A 26,010-nucleotide genomic window follows, 5' to 3' on the forward strand; every position below is an offset into this window, starting at 1 on the left:
TTCCTTCCGCATTCTGTACGAATACGTGTTCTCTGGAGTCATTCACAAATAGCTGAAACAACAAGCCTGTTCCTCTGAGTGTCAGAAGACTGCTCTGTGTACGAATTTTCTTTAACTGTTACCTCTTTTCTGTTTTGGGATATTTCTCAATAACTTCTTTAATTTATTATTGTTTTATAATTTATTTCCCTGGCATTAGGATTTAAGTGACTTCTAATACTATACCATGAATCTAGAACAATGGGAACATTCTTCATGATGCCACTATCCTGTTTTATTTCATTAATTTTTGCATGTGCAAACTGTGTGTATATTTTGGATGCTAATTTGCATGTGTGGAAGGTTTCTACACTGTATGTGGAAGCCATAGGTTATCAGATGGAGTCCCCTCACTTGTTCTGCACTGTTTTCATTGAGGCAGAATACCTCAAGTGAACCCCAAACTCACATGTACAAACCAGTTTAGACAGTCAGCTTACAATAGGTGCCCCATCTCCACCTTCCAAGGCTGGATACCTGAGGGCAACCATGCTCATCTGATGATTTGCGTGGGCTCTGGAATTTAGAAATCTGGCCTTCACACTTGGGTGTCAAGTGCTTTGTGAACTGGGCCATCCCCACAACGCATGTTTTGATAAGTGTTTTCAGCTATATTTGCACTCAAGCATGAAGGAAGACACCGCATTTGCCATGGAGAATCCAAAGGTCATGGACTAAAATGCACCTCCAAAGACAAAAGTCCAGGCTCAAAGAATTGCCTATAAGGGGTCCCCTGGTTAGTTCAACTCCTATGCTACATTGTCTTTATTAGAAGTGACTTCTAATAAGTCATTTTTAATATATCTATAATACATATACTAATATTATAGAGAAACATATGCACATATGTGCAAAAACACTATTTGTATATTTTTAAAAAATGACTGCTTGCCTATGTGAAGAAGTTTAAATAACTTTATTTATCTGTATATTATTGGAGAAATTATTTTGGCCACTCTACGTAGTTAAAAGGATATTTATTTAATGGCGTAACTCACAAATTAAGTAATAGGTAGGTCGCAGGGTCTGGGGAAGGTATATCGCAGTCCAGCGGTGTTCTCTGGAGCTCTGCACAGTCCACCTTCACCGTTCAGCATCCCGGCACAGAGAGGGCACACAGAGAGAGCGCTGGCCCATCCAGCTCTCGGGTCTCCAGGCGCCTCCCCTGGCCCTGCCTTGTAGGCGTAACAGTTGCCAGAGTCTCAGTGGGGGTTGGAACTTCCAGATCTAAGCTGGAATGGCTACCCACTACAGTATATATATTGTTTGACGATTTCAAAATGTTCCAAAGTGGTCTGACCTCAGTAACTCGTGAAATGGTGAAATGGAAGTGGGAAAATTAGTTTTATTACCTTAAGTTTCAAGACTATGTGCCATCATTTGAAAGAAATAGAGCAGAAATGAGAGTTGTAAGTAGCAGAGTTGGGCTTGGAAGCTGTGTGGTTTGGGATCTGAGAGATACAAGTGAGTACTCAGTGTTCCTGGGGACCAGAGAGATGCAGGTGAGTGCTCAGTGTTTCTAGGGACCAGAGAGATACAAGCGAGTGCTCAGTGTTTCTAGGGACCAGAGAGATGCAGGTGAGTGCTCAGTGTTCCTAGGGATGAAGTCAGAAGATAACTGACAGGGCTCACCCTGGTTGCATCTTGGGTGGAATCCACAGAAGCAACAAAGAGACCTTGAAGACCTTTCCTAAGACAACTCACATCCTTTCTTCTAAGATGAAGGGTCCAAGTCATAGATAAAATAGTGACATGAGTAGCTCATTAAGAGTTTAGAATTACACTCCTCTGAATTCTCACCCTAAACTAAGCATTATACTGTGCCCCCATGAAAATTTAGTAAATAATATTTCCCTTTAAAGAACAAATGTTCAATTAATTTATGATTGCCATAAATCTACATCTGAGTAACAAAGAGATAACTTTTCCCAGAAGCTGCTCTAAGCAATGGCATCATCTCTAAAAGCATAACACAGCAAAACCTCTGTGCTTTGAAGGGGTTAACTCAATTCCCTACGTTGTCTTTACCCTTTTCTTTCCTTATCATTTTCTCCTTTGCAAAGAAAATATCACTCTCATAACTCATATGAATGTCAGCTCACATTTTGAAGCTTAGCTGCTATTGAAATATTTCATATATAAACCATGGCAACTTACAGCTTTGGAAACACTGGACTCATAAAGCAAGGGCAATATGAGTGCATCACTTGGTTCAGAATTAACCTAACTTTTAAAAGCTTCCTAATATATGTATTTCATTTCATATTCCCATGTTATATATAAACTGGGACAAGAAAACAGGCAGTGATCAGACAAAACACCTCAGCATAACTTTCGCTGAAACATAGAATTTCCTTCTAATACAATTGTTGAAAAGGCGAAGGCTTTGTAGTCAACTGATCTCTTGCATATGTTGAGTGCCAGTGTTATCACTGACCCATGGATAAGACCGCAAATGAGCTGGGCGGTGGTGGCGCATGCCTTTAATCCCAGCACTCGGGAGGCAGAGGCAGGCAGATCTCTGTGAGTTCAAGGCCAGCCTGGGCTACCAAGTAAGTTCCAGGAAAGGCGCAAAGCTACACAGAGAAACCCTGTCTCAAAAAACCAAAAAAAAAAAAAAAAAGAAAAAAGACTGCAAATGAAAAATAATATGCTGTTTAAGTTGAAAGAACTCAAATTTTTTGACCAAAGAGGAAACTCTAGTCATGTGACTTTATAATTTTAAGGCAATCATAAAAAAGCATTTTGGTGAGTTATGTAGGTCCTATACTGAGAGATAAGTGTGAATGGTGCCAAGGGCTAACCCACCTGTACTCCAGTCACTCTGGCAACCATTATCCTCCCACCCTGCGGCACAACTGACACAAACTCAAAGTCACCCAGTACTCATTTGTCCTTCTTCCATTTTCTGTTAGAATGAAAATGGTATGGGAAGAATCATTTTGTTTCATTTGCTGTCTAGCCCCTCAAAGTGGATCCATAAATATCTGTTAATGAATGAATTAATATAACCTAATCACTTAGTAACAGTCATTATGAAACTGATCATTCAGCGTGCATACAAGTTGCAAAAGCTACTATGTAGATAAAATAAATATGACTTAAGATGCCAGAATGATACCATGTACATATTTTCATTACACTCTGAGCTTGGGTCTCTATTAAACAACAACCATGACAATGATCCCTTACAAGAAAAGGATAGAAAAGAGAACTAATTAGTCATGTTTGAAATTTTTGAGAACATCTGCAGATTGTAAAGAGACTCCCTTGGCTTCTTTATAACCAAGAAAGTTAGTCTTCTTTATAACCAAGAAAGTTAGTCTTTCTATATCTGGTATTGCCTTATATTACATGAGGATGAAATATAAAATATTTACAGTTTCACATTTCCTAATTAAGAAGACATTAGAGCTAGAGAGATGGATGAGTGTTTAAGGCCACTTGCTGCTCTTGCAGAGGACCTAGGTAGCAGTTACCAGCAATCACATGGGATGGCTCACAACTACTTGGAATTCCAGTTGTAGGAGATTCCACACCATCTTTTGACCTACTATGATGCCTGCATATATATGATATACATGCACTCAACACACATATACATAAAATAAAACTACAATCTTTAAAAGAAAATGAGAAATAACATATTGAGCTAGAGGGATAACTCAATAAGTAAGAGCACATACTGCTCTTCTACAGGACCTGTTTGATTCCCAACACCTACACTGGGTGACTCACAACAACCTGTAACTCCAGCTCTGGGGAAATCCAACGCATCTGGCCTTTGTGTGCAACCACACTCACCGGCATACCCCCATACACATAAATAAAAATATACCTTTAAAAAAGAGGTAAGGAAAATATCTTTTGTATTCTAAGATGTAATGTGCATATACACTATTAGAAAGTATACTCCTATTGGCTGCTCTTGAAATCAGTTGTACCATATCTAATTTGTAACATAAAGTTGATGAGAAATGCTATAGATATTAGGTTTCAAGTATTCCTTTAAATATTTATTCTGTGTTTGGTTATTTATAGAGGCATGTGTGCATGCCATGTTACACAGATGGATATTGTTGAACAATTGAGGAACATGTTTTTCTACTTATATCTGTGGTTCCCTATATTTGAACTCAGGTTAACAATTTTGTTGGCAATCAGTTTTATCCACTGAGCTATCTCACTGGTCCATCAAAATATTTCTAGTCTTTGGAAATTATAGTTTTTAATTTAAAAAAACTTGAAAGTGACATAAAATGAACCAATGTCATTCTTTTGTGATGATTTTGTGCCTCAAGTATAGATTTAACATTGACCAGGTATGCCATCCATGATGGACAGCTCAGACTCACATCTTACTCTTACTCTTTGGTGCCAGCAGAGTATTGACTGGCATCACTATCTTCCAAGAATAAATACTGGAAATTATGTTAGAAGTATGCCTTGGTAACAGATCACATCCCAAAGAGTAGTCGACATCATTTTAATGCATTTATTACATTAATGGTTCTTTCCATTCTGACATGGATAATTCAAAGTTGATGGAATCTACATAAATTGAGTTTTTGCAAGATTCAAAATGGTGACAGTATTGTAGTTTAAAATATATTTTATGTAATGCTTATACCTTCTCTTGAAATGTTAAGGAGTCTCAAATTTTCCTTTATCTTCTTACCCCTCTTTAATAGCTGTCCTGGGCTTTTGTCCACCCTATCAAATGGCTCCAAATCTAGAAAAGTCTAGGAAATAATGTCTAAAAGTTTCTTATGATCATGGAAAATACTTTCTGCAAGTTATCACAATTAAAAATCAGCCTTAACTAAATATGAAATAAAGAAGATAAAATAAAAATCCTCTTGGTATGAAGAACCCATATAATCAGAAAGACTAGAAATTAGAAATCACTTTTTCTGCAAAGATTGACTGCATTATAACCATAATAAAAGTTGGTAAACTCAGAGTAAAATTAAATGTACAAGGGCAAATATGAAAAATATATGATTTCCAAATGATATGTGGGTTGTGTGAGTGTAGAGGGCATGAGGTCTTACAGGTAACACTAGAGAAATCAGAATTGTTAAACATGAAGACATTTTCTTCACCTGGAGAAATCAACTCCTATTTACCCGAAAGGCTGGAATGGGTGTTGTTTAATAAGAAGGTAATCTTTTGTTATTCTAAGGAGCCACCCTCACCCAAATCCCCCACACTCCTGAGCATTCTCAGTAAGTAGAACCCATGCATGTTCTTGTAAAAGCCAGAGGTGAACACTAAGTATTTTACTTTGATGATTTCCTCCTTATTATTATTAATTTTTTTGGAGATAGGGTTTATAATGACTATTGTTGGTTGTCAACTTGACTGCCTCTGGATTAACTATAACCCAAGAGTCTGGGTATACCTGTGAGGAATTTTTTTTTCTTTCTTAAAGCATTTGAAGTGGGAAGACCCATTTTTTAAATCATGATCTTTTGAGGTAGAAAGGTGAACCTTTAATCCAGATCTTTTGAGGTGGGAATATCTACCTTTAATCTGGGCCATACCTTCTGCTAGCAGCCTATATAAAGAATATGGGAAAAGGAAGCTTGCCTGCTGATCTTGCCTTCACTATCAAGTTTATTCATTCACTAGCATTGGAGCCTACTTTGGGATCTGACGTATACTGAAGACTAGCTGTGACATACAGCTTTGTGGATTCCTTAATCTTCTGTTGGCATACAACCATTATTCTACTAGCTGGACCACATCCTGTAAGCCATTCTAATGAATTCCCTTTCTACATATGTATATAGATCTATTCTATAAGTTCTGTTTCTCTAGAGAACCTAACTAATGCAGTTTTTGTTGCCAGAAGTAGTTCTAGTGTAAGAGAAGTATAAGGATGGATTTTTTTTTAAATATCTGAAATAGGCTTTCCAATTTACCAACACCTACAGTTACTGAAGCCTTTCCTAGAAGTTTGAAGAATGTTGAAAGCCCATGGTATGAACTGTTTTACAGACTAAGGAGACAAATGCATTTGGTTATCCTGATTTGCCAATTGTGAGAGGCAACAGAATTGTGGAAAACTAAGGAAAATGATTCTGGTGGTCCATTGCTCCTAACATACCATGATAAATTGACAAAGGAAAATAATGAGCTTATGGAAATATTAACCAACTTCTAGCATCTATGAATACTGTGAAGGGCAATGAAGCCAGTGGTAAACTGACCAGCTCCAAGTGTATACAAGCAACCTAAAGGCTTCTAACTGTGGCCTGGAAGAGAATTTCTTCTCCAGCAGCCTCAGAGGTCAAGTTGTGGAAAATCAAACTGAAGCCCCCATTGTATAAGATTGACTGAATCACAGTGAAAATTTAATTCCCAGCCTCATACAGTATCAGTGCTTAATGTAAAGGCATTAATTGCTGATGAATGGGGATATGTGGGAGGATCCTATTGAAGCTGAGAACTTTGAGCCCTTAGATTCCCAAGGGTTTATCTCACCTCAGGAAGTAATCTCTCTACCCTCAACAGATGCTCTCCCACCCCAACCCCTGAAATATTGCCTTTACTGCTTTTTGTCTGAGGGAGTTAATCCTTTATTATCTTCTAAACCAGCAGTGACTTTCTCTGAAAGAGATGCCAGGTAAGACAATATCATATCCCTCAGGACACACCAATTGTTGCCCCCAGACTTAAGTCTAAGCAGGCTCCTAAAGGGAAAATAGAAAATCCAATATTATTCGTAGTAAGACCTGCTGACAATCTCAAAGCTCCCCAATTAAGAAAATGTAAGATGTAGTATATGAAGAATTGTATGAATGCAATGTGAATATTCAAAGGGTGTAGTGAAGAAGACTTGACAAAGAACACTGTATATGATATACAAGTCTAGGGCTGGGAAAATAGCTCACTCAGTTACATACTGTCATGTAACCATGAGAACCTGAGTCCAATCCCCAAATTACATGTATGCAAAACAGAGGATAGTGGCCAATACTTGTTACCCCAGTACTGGGGAGAAAGGTGGAGAATGGGGCTCACTGTCCAGCCTGGCCTAGGCTAAACGGTGAATTCCAGTCCAGTGAGAAACCCTGCCTCAAAACACAAGATCAATGACATTGGAAGAATAGCAGTGAAGTTTCACCTCTGTCCAGCACACAGGTGCACGTGAAATGGCACACATGTTCAGACAGACAGACAGACAGACAGACGCACATACACAAAATGAAGGAAGATTATACAACTAAAGTGATGAATGTAAAAGTTTGAGGAATGCATAATCTACCTCAAATGAAATAGAAATATTTCTTTGTAATATTGCTTTTGTTTAGTTATCTTGTTATGCTCTTTCATTTTTCACTTAAGCTTAATTTTCTGTTCACAATCATTAGACAATACTTTTTGTAATTAAGTAATCACTTTATTTTAAATAATTTCTGAAGAAAGATTTATGCAGAAGAGTTGTATAAATTATGATAAACAGGCTATTTTTTTTACCTTTATCCAAAGTGAAACAAATGATGTTACTTTAACCTGTAGCAAAATGAGAAGAATATTCACATGAAATTGATGATCCTAGATGTTGTAAGGATCAGGACTCCCTATACATCTCACTGGGGATAATTTGAAGAAAACAATAAGCTAGAAGTATTTCTGTACAATAAAATGAATATATGCAGGTATGCTTTGGTAAATCATTAACAGTTGTAAGTATCGTAGATTGATATTCCCTGGGAATAATTTCAATCACTTGCTCAGATCCCATCTAGATCTGCACTATCAATTATATATTTAATTATCATAGTTCATTCTTTGGGTCTCTAACTGCCACTCATTTCACATTGTAAGAATTCAGAGATGGGTAAATCACAGCTGGGACCTTTAATAACAGGTTCTCTTTCTGCTCACATTAATGCAATACTTCACAACATAGCAAGTGATGGCTTTCACAGTGTCCTTAGTTCTAATTGTGAAGTGTAACATAATTAATGTATCCACTTACATACATTTTTATGTCAAGTACAATTCTGGGGTCTGATAGCTCAGGTTAAATTTACTAGTGACTTTCTTTGATTCTACATGTTCGCAAATGTCCCCAACCCAAGCCAATATGCCTTCCACCTCAGATCACAGCTCTTCAATTGCCAATGCCAATGAGGGCATTATTTATTGCCAAAACATTACTAGGTACTCTGAATTCCTTACAGCAGTATTTTAGACCAGGGACCTCATTGTCTTCTCTCCCTCTGTCTTTTTTTCTCTGTCTCCTTCTTTCTCCTTCATCTACCATCTCTTGCAAACATTCAGCAGATTAGAACCAATGATCTCATGACTTAAAACCCTTCTTTACTTCTCTTCAGTTCACAGAACTTCAGCCATGATCTGATAACTCCCCCCTTTACATTTCTTAAACTCCTCTCCTCTTGACAAATTTTTATAAACTCACCCTCAGATTCCTTCAGCTAGGCAGTCTCATAGGAACATCACCCAATTATGTCCAAAGTCTTGGACCATTTCTCTTCCAAGTCTACCACTCTTTACCCTATTACTTGGTTGAGGAAATTGCTCTCCCCCAGTAGTTAGGGTCCCCAGAGCCACTTTGATTTTCATCCTCCAGTTTTGATTTGTTATTCATCATTACACATTGTAGAACACAAATATATTAAAATTACTCTGTGGCTATGAAAGAAAGAAGTTATACTTCATTTAAATGGCTACCTGGTCTGCTTTGAATTCTTTATTTGTATAGTCAGTTCTTCACATTAGACCATTTTCTCTTCTTACTTCACCCTGCATGCTGCAGAGACATGTATGGGGTTAGGTTTCTAAAACATGGACCTGAACATGTGACCTTCCATGTTTTATTCTCCAAAGAATAAAAAGAAAACTGTTTTGGAGAATGACCCTAATTCTGGTAGAACCAAGTAGCAATGCCTTCTCCTCCCTGGTTCCTTCTTATGTACTAGATCCTTCCATTTTACATCTTAATAAACATTCTAATGTTTTGTACAAGTCCTTCATTTGTGTCTTTATTCATTTATTGTTCCATATGCCTTACTAAAGCTTGTGCCATCTGGAGGTTCTTCATCTATAAATCATTTTCATTTTTGTATTTCCTGAATTCATTCTCTCTCTCTCTCTCTCTCTCTCTCTCTCTCTCTCTCTCTCTCTCTCTCTCTCTCTCTCTCTCTCACACACACACACACACACATATTATCTAACTGCTTAGCTAAATTCCATTTATTCTATACACACTTCAAATAAAGCAAATTGTTTTGGATTGTATTTGTATTTATTCCGTATACCAAAACATCAATATTAAAAGATTGCATGCGTAAGGCTAGGAGTGTTGGCACATTACTTTAATCCCAGCACTCAATAGACAGAGGCAAAGAGATCTCTGTGAGTTTCAGGCCAGTCTGCTCTACATTGTGAATTCTAAAACAGTCAAGGCTCCATAGTGAACCTCCTCTCAAAAAAACAAAAACAAAACAAAACAAAAAAACAAAAAAAACCTGCATGCTTAGCTTCAAGGTAGTGTGGGGACAAGTGCCCAATTAAGGACCTGGGTCCAGATCTGGTCACTTTTCTGGCTTCTCATAATTCCTTTACTTATCAAAGATGGGTAAACAGTAAAGATTATGTAAATTGTTACTGCAGCAGCTGCATGTTAAGAGTCAGGACTATTAGCAAACAGAAAAGTATGAAACAGCATGCTCTCTATGTTACAAGTCCTTAGTCTATATTATCTAAACTTCTAATTAGCTCCTACTACATCTAGCTATTAATTTGTAACCCAGGAAAGTTCACCACAGTGTTCCTTTTTAAATGAAAAAATAATTGCTAAGTTTTAAACTCTCTAAATTTAGCCATCTCTAGGTACTTTCCATTTGTTGAATACTGCACAAGTAAATACCCATCTGTTTTAGTACTAATATGATTCTGTATATCAAGCAGTGTGAAGATTTTTCCCCTATGCAAGCTTCATCAAGTGTCTTATCAACAATGCAGGCTTCAGGCACTTCTGTGAAGTTGAGTTGGGATAAATGAAAGATCCTTGTCGAATTGGTAATCACACAGGTATTCAAACTGAAGAGGAGATCGTATTTTCATTTAATTTCAGTGCCTCAAGATATTTTCCCTTATGGGCTATATTACCATCCTCTGTCTATGTATCCATCTTTTAAGAAATCATAGCTTCTCTTAATACATTTTAAATCAAGCTTCCCTGAATCTGCCTGTACACATCCTTTCTTTCTTCAAAGCTCTTTTGAATTTCATGAGGGCTTGCTCATTTTAACATGCTCAAATGCTAAAGGACTTACAGAAGAATAGAGACACATTGAAATACCAAAGGCCATTTAGATATTATACTGATTCTAGTAAATTTTCACTACCCTAAGTGAGATTATATTTCAGTCCTAAGGGATTGTTGTTGTTGTTTTAAGACAAAGTCGATGCCTCACTCTGATGTCTTCAGGGACCATGGCTCCTTTCTGAGGAAAAGTGGTCAGAGACATATCTGGTGCAAAAGTTACCACAAAAACATGTTTCCTGATTACCTTGGTCACTATTTTTTGGACCAGATAGTATATCCCAAGCTAAACTCAGACAGCTGGAGACTAAATCAAAAGAAGTCAACAACTTTTTATGGAACATGAAACAGCAATTCATACCCTTCCATCCATACTAGATAATATTTAACTAACCATAGAAACCCCTCATCACAAGACCTCACTCTGGCTAGAACATGTCTTACAGAAGTGGAGAAGACAGAAACCACAGGAGTTTAGAGAAACATACCAAGAACCTCCCTGCTATTTGTAGGCTGTGGTCCATCACTGGGTCATTCTCATGCCTTTGTATACAGTGCACTGCATACAAGCACATGCATGCTTGCCACTTTTCTGGATAAATGGCTTTTGTTATGCACTGGTCTAAACTTAGATTGAGTATTGGTTTTTTCAGGTACAGGAAGAGTGGAGAAGACAACTAATTTAACTGGATCTGACACTCTAGACTTGTAGTCCCTGCTACTTATGAAGCAGATACATAAGAATTGCAAGGCCAGGTCCAATTGGTGTCATTTAGTGTTACCTTATGTCAAAATGAAAAGTTTTAAAAAGAAGGCTGGGAATATATTCCAGTGTTAGCATGTGTCATACATGGAGGTTTTATCTCCAGCTCTATAAAAACACACCATGACACCCTGTGTTAGTAAATGACTTATGTAAGTGTTTTGTGTCTCATTCCCATGCCATACAGTGGAGATCTTCACATAATGAAATAGAAATGTGACATTGGGTTGGACAAATGGCTAAAATCAACATGCTTGGTGATTAATCTGATCTTCTGTTGATTTTGTTAATAAACACAGATCCCAACATGCAAAATTTCCAAAGGCAAATAACTTAAACTGTAGAACCAAGTAGGCAATATAGAAATGGGGAGCAACTGAATGGATGCACACATACAATAAGGGCACTAAGGAATGACCAGCATGTTCATTAGCATCATGATTTACTTTTTAATAGATTACTTTATGTGTGGGCTATGTATGTGTATGTATGTGGTACACATATGCTGTATGCACACTTGTTTGTGCAGGTCCATGCACGGAAGACAGAAGAAGATATGTAATATTCTGCTCTATCACACTCCACCTTATTTCTTTGAGATAGGGCATCTCATTAAAACTGGAGCTAGACTGACAGCTAGCAAGGTTCAGCTATCTGTATTCCTGTTCCAGTCTCCAGAAGTTCTGGGGTTCCACATGCCCATAGGTCTGCTTTGCTCTTTGTAGTCTTCCCTGAACCAGGGGGTAGGCTTTCCCAGTGACCCTCTTGTCTCTGACCCCACAGTGCTGGGATTACAAGTAGATGCGATCGCACCTGTTTTTATTTGTTTGTTTGTTTGTTTGTTTGTTTGGTTTTTTATGTAGGTGCTGGGACTCAACCTCAGGAGGTGCTATTACTGGTACAATCACTCTTTCCCACTGAGCTATTTCTCCAGCCCTGACATCATAATTACTAATCCTTAAAGAAACAGACATCCATTTTAATGGAACATGGAACCAAACCCAAAGCCCCAGAGCTGCTACATGTCCTTTAGATGATGGGCAGATCACTGCTTCTTTCTCACTCAAAACCTTTCTGTCACTTACATCTGTGTCTCCACATGTCTGTAATAAACTCAACATGAGATGATCTGATCGTCTTCTTTTCCCTTGATGTCGGGAAGTCTTTAAAAACAGAGAATAATTTTTTAAACCTACAACACACACACACACACACACACACACACACACACACACACACACACACACACACACACACACACTGTGATGGCTAGTTTGAATTGTCAGCTTGCCGAAATCTAGAACCACCTGAGAATAGAATTCAATGAAGAGTTATCTAGATTGTATTGGCCCGTGAGCGTGGCTATGATTGACCTTTCTTAACCAGCTTAGTTGAAGTGTGAAGACTCAGCCCACTGAAAGTAACACCATTCTCTAGGCAGAGGGCCTTGGATTCTGTAAGAGTAGACAAAGCTACCTGACTAGTAAGCATGCTCTCATTTCTCTCTGCTCTTGATTATGGATGTGACAGGACTAACAATTTTAATTCACTGCTACCTTGACTGTTCTGCTATGATAGACTGTAACCTGACATTTTGAGCTAAAATCAACCCTAGTTCTCCTAAGTTTTTCTTTTTGGTCAGTGTATTTTATCATAGCAACAGTGATGAGACTGAGACACAGGCCTCAAAGTATGTATTCTTAAAATCTGCTACCTAAGTGTACATAAATAAACCAATAGATTTGGGACTGCTCATGAGTTTGAGTAAAATCCAGTATCTACAAGTTTTATGCCAAGAGCTTATAAATGTCACACTTACAAAAAGCCATGTTTGAAACCTTCCCTGCCACAGATTTCAGCCAGAGTCTTCTTAACAAAGTCACTTCACTTCTGGTATCTCATTCTAACTCAAAGAAATCAGTCCAAAGGCTGGCAAAACAAACCAAAACTATTTAGATATTTCTTCCTTGCTCTTACTGCAACAGCAGGAAGAAATTCCTTGCGGAACTGCATCAGCTCGTTATGGATGAGTTCTCCTTAGCTGAAACCATCCATTGTCAGGGGATTGAAGTTTGCTCTGCTATGTTATTTCAAATTGCCTCAGCAGTAATTCCTTCTTGCTTGAATTTCATCAAGTTCCCAGGACAGAAGCATGACTTCCCTAGACTGTCTTCATCCTAAATGCATCTATCAGCATAGTGGGTGCTCCAGGGCACAGCACTGTGTGTTACACTAGCCTCCTCCCTGGCTTAGTTAATCATTCACACCAATATGGGATTATAAAAATACTGAGGTTTTATGCCTGTGGTTGTTTTCTAACTCTAGCCTAGGAAAACTTAAGCTGAGTGAATAGACCAACAGATGTGTAAAATATCAATTGTTATACTGTTTACATTGATGCTTTTCATTAAGGAAACACATTTCAAGCTGCCTGAAGTTCACAAAGAATAAGAACTCCTTTTTATGTATGTAAATATTCACTTGCCTTTGTCCAAAATGAATCTATACATGGTGGTGCAAGCAGCTGCCTGCATGTTATTACCCACTGACATCTTTTTAGTATGTTCTAAGCAATTATTAGGGTTCTTGCTGGGGATTCAGTTGAGCTGAGCTAGTCCATGACTTTAAACACCTACTGGCACTGTCAGGAGACAATGTGCATTGCCTGCATCTACATCTACATATATTGTTTTCTTGAGATTATGTTGGACCACCATGTTAATAAGCAAACTATAGATAATAGTATGGTAGGCAACACTAGCAATTGAGTCCTCCAGGAATTGGTTCCAGGGTGGAGTAAGGAAGTTAAAGGATTTGTTGGGAAGTAGGGCTGGTGGAAGTACAATGAAAGAATTATTTGTGTGCCATGTTTGAGGGAAGTCATTTGAGGTAAAGATTTGACAGAATCCTTTGCCGTCTTCAGTACAGAGAGAGCATCAGGCCAATGGTATCATATTAAAAGAGTTGGCTATTGGACACAAATGTGGTAGTCTGTGGCATGGTTGTCCTACCATTGTCTGGGACCTCCCTTAGAGGAATAAGACCTCAGTTTAAAATCCAGATAGAGGTGGAGGTGTGAGCCATGAGTGACCATCAGCTCACACATGCATACATGTAGCACAATCAGTCTATTCTTGGAGAAGGATGTAAGTAGTAACTATGTCTGGTAATGCTGCCTAAAGTGCATGACTTTTCTAAAGTCCTTTTATATCCTAGTTTGTAACAGCATAGGTGCTCACCAGTTATGATAGCAAGTTAACAATCAAAAATGTATATCTTGAAATTGACTGTCCCATCTAACATTCAGAGTCTAATCCCAGCTTGTTTTGTTGTTGTTGTTTGTTTGTTTTTTCATTTGTATTTTTGTTTTTGATTCACAGTGTGGTAGAGTTAAGTCATTACACAGTAAGATGGTGTTAGGAATAACACCATGAGGGTCAGCCCCCCAAAGTGTAGTGCATTGAACTGTGGGCCATGGATGTTCAGGGGTAGGTGTCTTGAACAAGTACACATTCTCCAGCTTCATAACCATTAGTACTGTCATTTGAGAGTAAAGAAGAAATGAGCTGGTGGAAAGTGAGTGAGAGGACCCAAAGGTCATGACAGAGGATGAAAATAGCACACGAAGAACCCCAGGCAATCAGGAGTGAGAGACAGAGATGTAGTGTTTGCTGGTTCTTACACTATGAGGAAAATTGCAAGCTGCTGAGACACAAGGGCAGTGGAAAGCATCCACACCAAGAATGCCAGAGCAGTGCCACACCAGGGACAAGCAAGAACAAGCAGCAATATGTCATAGTCACAGGGACTGTATTTAAAGACATAGACCGCTCCCCCCCCCAGCTTTCATGACCATAAACAGGTTCTGCCTTCTCCAGCAGAGTTTCAGGTGCAAAGGTCTTACAGTTGAGATAGGGTCACTCTGAAGACTCAGTACCATAAAGATTCAGGTAGAAGGGACTGTAGGCAGCCTGAGGCACTCCATAGAGTTTCAGGCTGCCATCGGGTCAAGGGGCCTCATGTAGTTTCACTGGCTTTCTGCAAATCCTCCTGTTGTAAATATATATATATATATATATATATATATATATATATATATATATATATATATATATATATATATATATACACATACATACACACAAATACATTGACGCTTTGTTTCTATAGCTTGTTTTAGTTCCATAGAACATGAAAAGCATTTTTTTTGTAATCTGGAGTGCAATACTGACACACAGCTAGGTAGCCTTCATTTTTGTCTCTAAATGAAAAATTTGAGGGGATTCTCTAGTGTCTCAGACTCTGTGTTTACAGATCAGACAAGGAGGAAGACACAATTCTAAACGGATTCATAGGCTAGTAGAGAGAAAAGGGTGATAAAAAAAGACAGTTCTAACCATGCTGACAAGCAGTTAAGAGGAACATATGGGCACACTATAGAGACAATCATTTACTAATTGATTCTGGGCTGAGGAGCATGGGACACTTGGTCCCAGAAAGCTTCCATGAGGGATGTTAATCAGGCACAAGAGAAGAACATTCTGGAAATGGGGGGGGGGCGAAGGGAGGGGAGGAGGGACGGAGAGGGAGAGGGAGAAGAGAAATAAGAAAAGGCTTTAGATGAGAGAAAATGCTATGTGTCTGGAGAGAAAAAAAACATACAAATGACCCTGTGACATTTTGTACTGCCTTAGGCACCAAAAGCCTCTGAAAAACACACAAATAAAGGGATAGAGGTGGAACTCTGTGGTGAAGCCTTTGCCTAGCAGGTGCAATGTCCTGGATTCAACAACTAGCCTAATACACACACACACACACACACACACACACACACACACACACACACACATCCTTTGTCTTTATATATTATATTTTATACATACAGTGTGTGTTTGTTATATGCATCTTATAAAACATTATCATCATTTTTTAGGAATAGGGATCATATCTTATATATCTTTAAATATCTTTTGTCAAACACAATGTATAGAGTTAAAGATAGTTATTATTCAGTTGTGCTGGACCAAATAATTTTATCATACTATTTCCTTCAAATTAAATAGAAAGAAAAAAGTCTCTGTTGATTTTGGCAGTGTAAATTCTCTCACCATTTCATGAATGGCTACAGTACACCAGGTGCTGGTCTGCATATTCTGAAACAATCTGAAATGACAAATTCTATGATGATACGTTTCAGTGACATTTTACACCTATCATGTATTTTGTCACTTGGATTATGTTCTGAGTCTACTTCAACTTCCTGGTTTTATCACCTAGGTGCCCAGCATAGACCAACTGCAATAACACATGAGCAACGAATACTTGCTAAAAGAATAGACCCCATATTGCCAGAAGCCCCTCACACTTTGCTTTTCCATATGTTAGTTCCCTTAATTATTATAAGACTTAGATGAAGTTATGACAACACAGTGTACCCATGATCCAATGAACACACCATAGAGTTTGGTATATTTTGGCCAATGTCTGTATCACTGCAAAGATGATATCTAGCACACTCAAAATTTCTCTCTCCCACTCCCCAGTTATTGTCTCTTTGGTGCTAGTCTCGAGTCCAGCACTCAATGCTCTGCTTACCACTGGTGTACTTTTTCTTTGTGCAGAATTTCATATAAATGGACTCACACATGGCATGTGATCTTCTTCACTTCCTTCACTCAAAATATAGTTTTAGTCACTGCTAACCTGTGGCATGATTCCCTGGTTTGTTTCTTTTTGCCTCTAATTACTCTTATCAGATGGATACACATTACACATTTATTCACTTACCTTTGAATGGAATGATACTGGGGTTATTTCCAATGGAGAACTACTTCGAAAAAGTTGCTAGAATCACTCATGTGAAAAATCTTTGTTTGAAACGAAGTCACCATATCTTTTGAATATATAGTTGAATGGAATTTCTGGATAGTTACTAAGCATATGCCTACTTTAATAGCAAACTACCAAGACATTTCCCAAATTAGTTGCACCACTCAAAATGCTTAAGTAAGGAAAATCATTCGAGAAACACACATGATAAGACATAAGTCCATTTAAACCATCTCCATGCCAACACACAGTCCTCACATTCACTAATACCTTTACCTCAGTGAACTCTGCCCTAGTTTATTGACACAGAAAGATAAATTTGTCTTCTTTTCCTATTACCTTATACTTACATCTGGCCTCACAGGTATAAATGAAGCTGGATCCTTTTATAGTTCTAGTTTACAAGGGATGGCTGAATCTCACTTTAGGGAGCAATTTTGCTAAAGGAGATGATGGTTTAGAACATGATAATGGGAAAGAAAATTAAGAAGATGAAATAGGCACTCAGATTGATCTTCCGGGCCCTAGTTCTCTCCATCAGAGAAGTAGACGTAATAAAAATGCCATCCAGCTCCTGTCATGTCATGTGAATTAAGACTTAGGAGTTTCTTAGTGGAAAACATTTTATAACTGGTAACATTTTTCAGTGAATTCATTGAAATGCCATTTTCTAAGAAATCCATTTTGAAAAGAATCACACAGACTGAAAATTACCAGGTAAATTGGAGAGAAATGTTTCTTCAAGTCAAAAACCTCACTTGTAGTTTAGCTTCTCGAGAAGTGCACATGGCCTCACTCTGGGGTGCTTCTCTTTTAAGGGGGTTGGGGGTCACACCACTGAGATCTGCAACCAGTGCCTGCCAGATAGCAGAGAGGGCAGCCCAAGGGCCTCTGAAGTGGAAGGGCCGACCCTGTGTCCCGAGAGCTAGAGATACAGCAGCTACTAGAATTAGAATCGAATGGCTTAATTTGGAAACTAAACTTTACTTTCACTGTTTCAGAGGGGGAATTATGAGAGGTGCGTGTGCCACACTAGATCTTCTAGCTTGTACTTGGTCATTCTGTGGGGTTTGCAGGGAATTCTCCAAGAAAAGGTTCCCGGTGTGAAGATACTAGGCTGCTCTCAGTATACTTGTCCCCTCCTACTACCCTTCCTCCCTTGCTGCCTTCCTTCTTTTCACTGAGGCAGAGGTTCTCTATGTAGCCCCTGATGGGCCTGGTATACACAAATAGTCAAAAGTGATCCTGAAGTCATGGCAGTCCTCCTGCCTCACGCCTCCCAAGTGCTAGATTGTATGCATGCCTTGCCATCTGTGGCTTCCATGAAAATTGTCACGTGGGCCAAATTTGGTTCTTGGCTGTGCTTGTCCTCTTTGTAGCACTTCGTAAGTGTGCCCTGTAACTTGGGTTCATATGGTACCCTTAAAGGAATCATTTACTCCCCAGGCCTGACACTCATTCCTTGAGGATGTCAGTCAGTGCCTTTCTGCTGAGGATGTCACTTTCATGTCTGCCCCAAGGTAACATGATGTTGTTTAGAGCACTTTCAGGTGCTCATATGAATAACAAAAGAGTTAACAAGTATTAAAACACATAACATATACACACATCCATGCAAAAATACCAGGTTCTCCTGTAAATGAGCTTGGAAGTTAAGGTCAGAGATTGGCATTGATACTACCTATAGAAAAAAACAACAATGAAAGCTTCCTAATTCTACCAGATTTTATGTTTATTAGATTTAGGGAAAGAAGCAGTAAGCTATTGTTTCTTTTAAAGTAATTGTCCATTTTCTTCAAAATAAATTCTGATTCATAAAACATAGTTTTAGACTACATGCTTTTAGAACACCTTTTATCATGAAGTACACCTAACTTTTTAAATCCAGAAATAGCCAAGTTTTTTATTACTAGTTTTTTTTTTTGTGTGTGTGTGTGTGTGTGTTATGTGCATATATTTACATGCCCACAGAGGCCTGAATAGGCTGTTGGATCTCATGGAGCTAGAGTTATGAGCTGCCCGATGTTGTCACTGGGAACTGAACTGGAGCCTTCTCCAAGTGTAGCAAATACTTATAACTGCTGAATCTTCCAGCTACAATCTCCTCTGACCCAAACTTGGATTTTAATAGATACAAAAAGAAGTAAATTAAAAATATACCAAGTCCTCTTTTTAGGAAACAAGGATGAATTTATCCTGAGGCAAATAGATGTTACTAAAGCCTGGAAACATAGATTCCTGTTAAAAGAGGGAACATGACCTTTAATAGCCAAAGGACAATGTCACAAATCCATACATTCAGCAAATCCATGGAAGTGGTCCTTAGGTGAGCTGTAGCAACAGAGGGATTCTGTGGGTTTCAGATGTTATCTTACAGCATTTTTAGCCTGGGGGTTGGTTAAGGGTAGAGGTCTGCTCAGCTTATCGAGAGGTTTAGCTCACTGGAGAATGTTAGGTCAAATACAGTAGTTAAGGTAAATGGCTACTGAAGGGCAAAAGAGAGCCTAAGACAATTTTGGTAACAGATATTATACCAAGTTTGTTTTTAGTTAATTCTTCCTTCATTGCCACAGCACATGTATTTTGGGTTCCCAGAAATTGAAGCTCTTTATTGTTTTATTTTTGTTGAGTTTGATATTATCAGCTATTCAATTCCTTCTAACAGAAAATAGCACCTGTTCCTATTTTTAAGATCTGGGAGGAGAAATTATTAGAAAATATGTAAATAAGACTTCAGAATCTGATTCATTAAGAAAGGCAAAACTATAAAATATCAAAAAGCTATCATAAGAATGGGGATGTCAAGGCACAGAAAAGGACATGCTATTTAGAAATAAATTTAATATTAAAATGTGAAAAAATGAGGGAAGTATGAACAGTTAACAGTCCACCCTAAATTCCCCCAAATAGATACATTTGTTTGATCATATTATTAATCCTGGGATTTTTGCTGTTGTTGTTGTTCTATTGGAATATTTACATAATAATGTTGGTCAGAAATTGCTTTAAAATTCTCAAGCTTTCAAATTCACTTTTGGCTAGCTATGGTGATTACTCCTAGCTGGCTTGGATGAGATTGAAGATGAAAGAAAAATGTGTCTGAATACATCAACCTCACAGAACTATAGGAAGGTCAAATCATGCTAGCTCAAAAACAAGAAAGATGATTCAATGCGATCACACTTATAAAAGGACTGGATGTCCTTAGGAAACTAAAAAACTTCGAACAAATTTCAAATTGCTAAGCAGTGAGTACCAGACACTTGCTTAAAGTAGTCTATGAGTAGAAATCAAACAAAAAAAATCTCTGACAAATATTCAAAGTGAATTATAAATACATGGTGGTCAATAGTATCAAAAGTCACATAGAAGCTCTACCGGGTTATTAGTGTTTACTCTATTGGAACTGAATACAATTTAAAATATGTTTTTTGTAATTTATCTCAGACTACCTTCTTATATTAGCCTATTAAAGTGATCTTTAAGTTATTGTTCAACTCTACCTTAAAGAGCACTTTCACAGAGGACTTGCAATTCATATCATCTGGAGTTACTGTCATTTCTAGGCTAAGTCCCATGGAAATTCATAACTTAGAAATGAAAGTCGCAGGGATGCAACTGCTATCACAATACCAATGCAGTGGCCATAAATATTTCATGAACATTGCATGGGCCAGGGCATATCTCCATTTTCATGAGTTAGAATTTGTACAGCTAAGTCTTCCGATTTTACTATTCATAATGCACAGTATGCCCCACAGAGCATTCCGTATAGTGCTTTTTTAATATTTATGTTTAATGAAGAAATTACTGTTCTGAAAAGTGAACAAGCCAAGCCAAGGATTTCTTGTTGAAAGTCTTGAGTTTGGCTCAACTGAAACAACAATCAATGGAAATGACCTCAGTGCAGTCTCTCAGCATAGAAACAGAGAACTTTTAGAGAGGTACAGGGTGACAAGTCAAAGCGCGCTAGAATCAAGTGAAAAGGTTCCTGTAAAGGTTATAACATTAGAAATTTCATCTTAGACAAACTTAAAAGGTTAAAATACCAAAAGCAACGTCTTTTATACATGAAAACATTAATTACAAATGAGGTACTTGCTGACTACTTCATAGTTTAAATACACGACTGTATTTTCTGGTTTTTCTTTTAGCAAAAAGTTTTTAACTTGCTAAGATAGTATAACCAAGTTTGATAATGAATTGCTGTTACAATTTTTAAGCTAATTCCTCAAAGCATATTATCAGCACTTGTCAAGAATAATTTTTTCATTCAATGTAATAATAATTTAAAAAAAAAAAAGCTATTGTATGTGTTTAAATCAAGGGACATGGTCACAGAAAAGTTACTTCAATGGGGTATGATGTGTGTCTTCCTCTAAATGATACTTGTCCCATAAGAAAATAAAAGCTTGAAAAATTTCAGGGAGTAGACATAGGAAAATGTCTATTTCTTGTTTTCAAAAAGGAACATTTTGATATTTTATTTCCTTTATTTTTCATTTTGATCAATTCTTTCAAATAGAGGAGTGTTGTAAACCCTTCGCTTTTCTTAGTAACACCTAGAAGAGTAAGCGAACATCACCGAGCAGCTCCTGTGCAGGCCAAGGATGTGAACCCATCTTAGCAGGAGTGTAAATTGCATTCAGGTGGATGATTAAGTCACAGAGTTTCTTTTGAATATACTTCAGCAAGAGTCTGTCTTCTCTAGTGAAAACAACAGACTTCACGTTGGATACCACTCACCAGTTCAAATATTTGTTTAGGTTTCCAACAACGAAGATAGTAGAAATTCTATAATGTTTCCTGAACTTCCAACCATATGTTTATATTGTGTTCCTGATACCATTTAACTGAAAAATGAGAAACCTTTTCCCTGTTTGCTTCTTCATAATTTTATTTTACAATGACTCCCTTAAGGAATTTAACCTTTCCAGAATGGATTTGCAGTATACCTGAATTGTGCTTGCCTTAGCTCCCTGATGAATTTAGGAGTCATGCTGTGGAGGAATCTGAGAAGTGTATCATGTAGTTTTTGGTCAGCTCCACTCATCTTGCACATGCCCAGCTTTGATATTGTTTGGGGGCACATTTTGATCACAAGTCTTTAATTGGGTTCTATATTTAACTGACCTATTTGAACAGGATCCAGAGCTGGTGAGGAACATCTGTCGCTGGGTTAGGCAAGCTGTTCGGGTTCCATTTTTTGCCAAGTTGACCCCAAATGTCACCGATATTGTAAGCATCGCAAGAGCAGCGAAGGAAGGTAAGAGCTGGAATTGCATCATTAGTCCAGTTACTAATGCTGCCCCAATGGTGCAGCCATGCCAAAGCAGACATTTTCTACACACGCTTATGTATCCCTGTATTTATCTTTTAAGAAACATATTGCATGGACCACTTGGTTTCACAGATACACAAGACATATACCTAGCTTTGAAAAAAAGAATCCTATTTTGCACATCTTAACACACATGGAATATGAAACAATCTACAGTCCTACTGAGAACTCCAAAGTTGAGGGCCTCAACATGCACAACTTAATAACAGCTTTTGCATCTGTCCTATGGTTGAAAAATACAGCTACGTCCACACTGATTTTACTTTTTTGTCCCTTGCATTTGTGAGAATGATGCCCAATTTCTTCCACAATTTAACTTGCAAAGACACTGTAAATTACCCAGAAACTTGGACTGGTTAGAAAACCTTCACATCAGTACACTCATCTAATGATTAAGAGATTGAAGCCATGGTAATTAAAATTTTTTAAAAAATATATCTAGCTTCTTTTTGTGTGTGGGTTTTTTGAGACAGGTTTTCTTTGCGTAGTCCTAGCTGTCCTAGAACTTACTCTGTAGACCAGGCTAGCCTGGAACTCACAGAGATCTACCTGGCTCTGCTTCTGAGGTGCTGCAATTAAAGGCTTGTGCCACCACTGCCCAGCTTAAAAAAAAATCTAATGTTTAAGCATAATTGGAAAAGCCAATTAAATTCAGACATTTGGGAGAAGGAAATTCAGGATTGTGTGGGTCTAAATGGGTTTCCATCATCCTTTCTTCAAGGTTTCCATCATCCTTTCTTCAAGATCTAAAGACATGTTTTTTTCACAGGTGGTGCAGATGGTGTTACAGCCACCAACACTGTCTCAGGCCTGATGGGATTAAAAGCCGATGGCACACCCTGGCCTGCCGTGGGCATTGGAAAGAGAACCACATATGGAGGGGTATCAGGTGGGTTTTAATCTTTCCTTACATTTTACTTCATTCGATGTTGAGAGAAGCCATACATTAGGGACAAGCAAGAGTGTCATGTGTTTTATGATCTTCGATTCCAACATCACTCATTATTGGTCACTTTCCTAATTGCTATGGTGGGACAAATTAACTATGAGGCTACAGTGACTATTGGGTGAGATGAGAGAATACCAGACAAGGGCCATGCTGACTCCAAGGTACCTCAATTATAATACCCTTTTTGATAATCTTAAATCAGTCCCCACCCTTCTAGACTCTTAATATTTCCATCATCTTTAAAACACCCCCATTTCACAACTCAGAACTAACCATTAAAGCTCAATATTTAACTTTAGTGACGAGACACGGGGCTGACCTCACACATTTTCTACCTCTTTCTTATCCTCTTGCACTTGAATTTGAAAAAGAGTGAGAAGTTTACTCCCAAGGTCCCTTCTGGTCTGGTTGCCCTCCATACTCCGTTGCTGTGACAACATGAACTTAGCCTTGCAGAGACGATGCCTTGAGGTTCTTGACTGTACTGATATGGTGGTTAGTTGCCTTGGTGATAAAGTGGTAAATATACAGAAAGCAATGGTGCTCCACTGTTCCAGAAAGGCACTGCTGAATCAGACCAAAATGCACTTTCGGAAGAGGCAGGATTGACAGCAAAATCCTTGTCTATGCCGAAGAAGGCTGCAGTACAGATGAAATGTCCATGAGCCAAGGTAAAACCACAAGGACATGGGGCCTCTATTATGCTTATAACTGAATGCTCAGGCCGCCATGTGTGAAGAGGGAAGACTGACAAGCAGCTCCTGAGCTATCACGCAGGGCCCCAACTATTACTGTAATGTGAAATAGCACAGGCTGTGTTAGCAAGGGTCCAAGAAAGAGTCGAGAGACTCTGGAGTTGGACCTTAACGTGGGCTACATTTTCTGTCAGCTCATTTCAGTTTTTTTTTCCAGTCTGTCATGTTGACAGCAAGAGAATAAAGGAGGTCTCAGAGGGTGCTGAGCATTAAAAATTAATAAAAGAACTATTGAGGTAGTATTTTATGTAAGTAACACCCCATTCACACTTTCTCATTTAAGCTGCAATTTCTGAATATTTCCCCTGCTATAACTCAGTCTAATAAAACTATGAAATTACAGCATTAGAAAGAGTCCTTCATGTTTCAGTCTTTAAGCATACATACACTGAACACAAGCAGTACCTCAGGGCCTGTTAGCATTTCCAAGAAACTCCATTTCTGAGGTTTATAAATACATACATAAAAATTCACTTGGGCTGTAAGCTCAGCTAAGCTGGGTTGGAACTCTCATTTTAAACAACAAAATGTCCCTCACATTTTTAAAGGGCTGTCCTTCATTTCTAATATGTTCTATATTAAATTCATCCACCCTATACAATCCGTTCTGAAAATAACCTTTCTCCATCTGGACAAAACCAATACAGTCTTTCTCCTTTAAAGAAATGCTTGCTGTAGTTTAAAAGTAATAGGACCAGGAAAGCAGCTTAAACTGGCAATAAGATGTTCTAGGGCAGAAGCGAGGGCTATGGCAAAGTACCTTCAGCATACGTCACACAAAACCTAGCCTTGTGGAACTGCTAATAATACTGGTTTAAAATTTCAGCTAAACACTTTTGCTGCTCGCTTAGATGTGGTTGTCAGAAGTTCAAAGTCTGATCCAGTATAGAAAGTCACACAAAATACGCTGAGTCTTTTTACAAGTTGAAAACAATGGTCACCACACATGGCTAATATCAACCCAGGGGTTTTCTCAGAACACCGAAGTGCCAATTTTTACACCTATTTGACTTTGGATTTTATTAAGAAAAGCTGACTAATAGTTGGAGTGGCCACCATCCTGCTGGAGAACGGTGCTTTCAGGATGTTTTCCAGTTCATTATTCAAACTTTCTATTTTGTTCAGAATACTCTTTCTGGCATTGGGGAAAAAAAGTTATGCGTTGCTAAAAAGAGAAATGTTATCAAGAGAAATTAAGTTATATACCTGGTATATTTCCATATCTCCTTTTTAAAGATGTTTAGTGTTTTATTTATTTATTGTGTGTATGTGTATCTAAGTGTGGATTTATTCAAGTGAGTGCAGGTGCCTGAAGAATTTAAAAAAGGTTATCTGATTCTCCAGGAACTGGAGTTTCCTGTGGATAGAAGGCTTCAAATGTGGGTGATGGGGCCACTCAGCTCCTCTGCAAGTACATTATAGGTGTACTGAGCCATCTTTCTGGGCCACATTTCAGGACTCTTTTAATTTTTAAAAATTTTTTGTATTAGTTCTTTATGAATTTTGTATAATGTGTTTTGATCATATTCATCCCCTCCCAACTCTTCTGGGATCCACACCCAATCCACCCAACTTTGTGTGTGGTGGTTATTTTTTTTTTTCCGTCTTAATCTATTGAAACCCATTTGTGCTGACCAAAACTTCCCAAATGTATGATCTTCCACTGGATCATGGTCTACTTACCAGGCTCTACACTCTTGAAGAAAACTAACTCTCCCTCTTCCAACAGCTGACAATTGTCAATAGCTCCTTGGCAATTGTGTGGTATAGGCTTTCTTGCCCACCTAGCCTCTCCATGCTGGAATTTGGTCTACCTCCAGCTTGCATAGGTTTTGTACATGGTTTTGTACCCATTATGAATTCATATATGCAACCACCTTGCTATGTCAAAAAGACACTGTTTCCTTATAGTTGTTAATTGTAGCCTCTGGCTCTTTAACACTTTCTGCAGTGATCCCTGAGCCTTGGGACTAGGGGCTGTAGTATAGATGTTGCATTTAGGTAACAAAGGGCAGTAGTGCCCATTGGGAA

General features: G+C 38.1%; 1 protein-coding gene across 1 annotated transcript in view; it reads left to right on the top strand.

The window, feature by feature from the left end:
* The window catches only part of Dpyd (dihydropyrimidine dehydrogenase), an 837,903-nt gene that overhangs the window by 598,920 nt on the left and 212,973 nt on the right, over positions 1-26,010 (top strand). Inside the window, exons 17-18 of the mRNA XM_006977841.4 lie at positions 22,080-22,200; positions 23,045-23,164. Of these exons, the coding sequence (XP_006977903.2) occupies positions 22,080-22,200; positions 23,045-23,164 (241 nt within the window). The remainder of the gene's footprint in view (positions 1-22,079; positions 22,201-23,044; positions 23,165-26,010) is intronic.

Source organism: Peromyscus maniculatus, chromosome 6, assembly GCF_049852395.1.
Source record: "Peromyscus maniculatus bairdii isolate BWxNUB_F1_BW_parent chromosome 6, HU_Pman_BW_mat_3.1, whole genome shotgun sequence".
NCBI classification, from domain to species: Eukaryota; Metazoa; Chordata; class Mammalia; order Rodentia; family Cricetidae; genus Peromyscus; species Peromyscus maniculatus.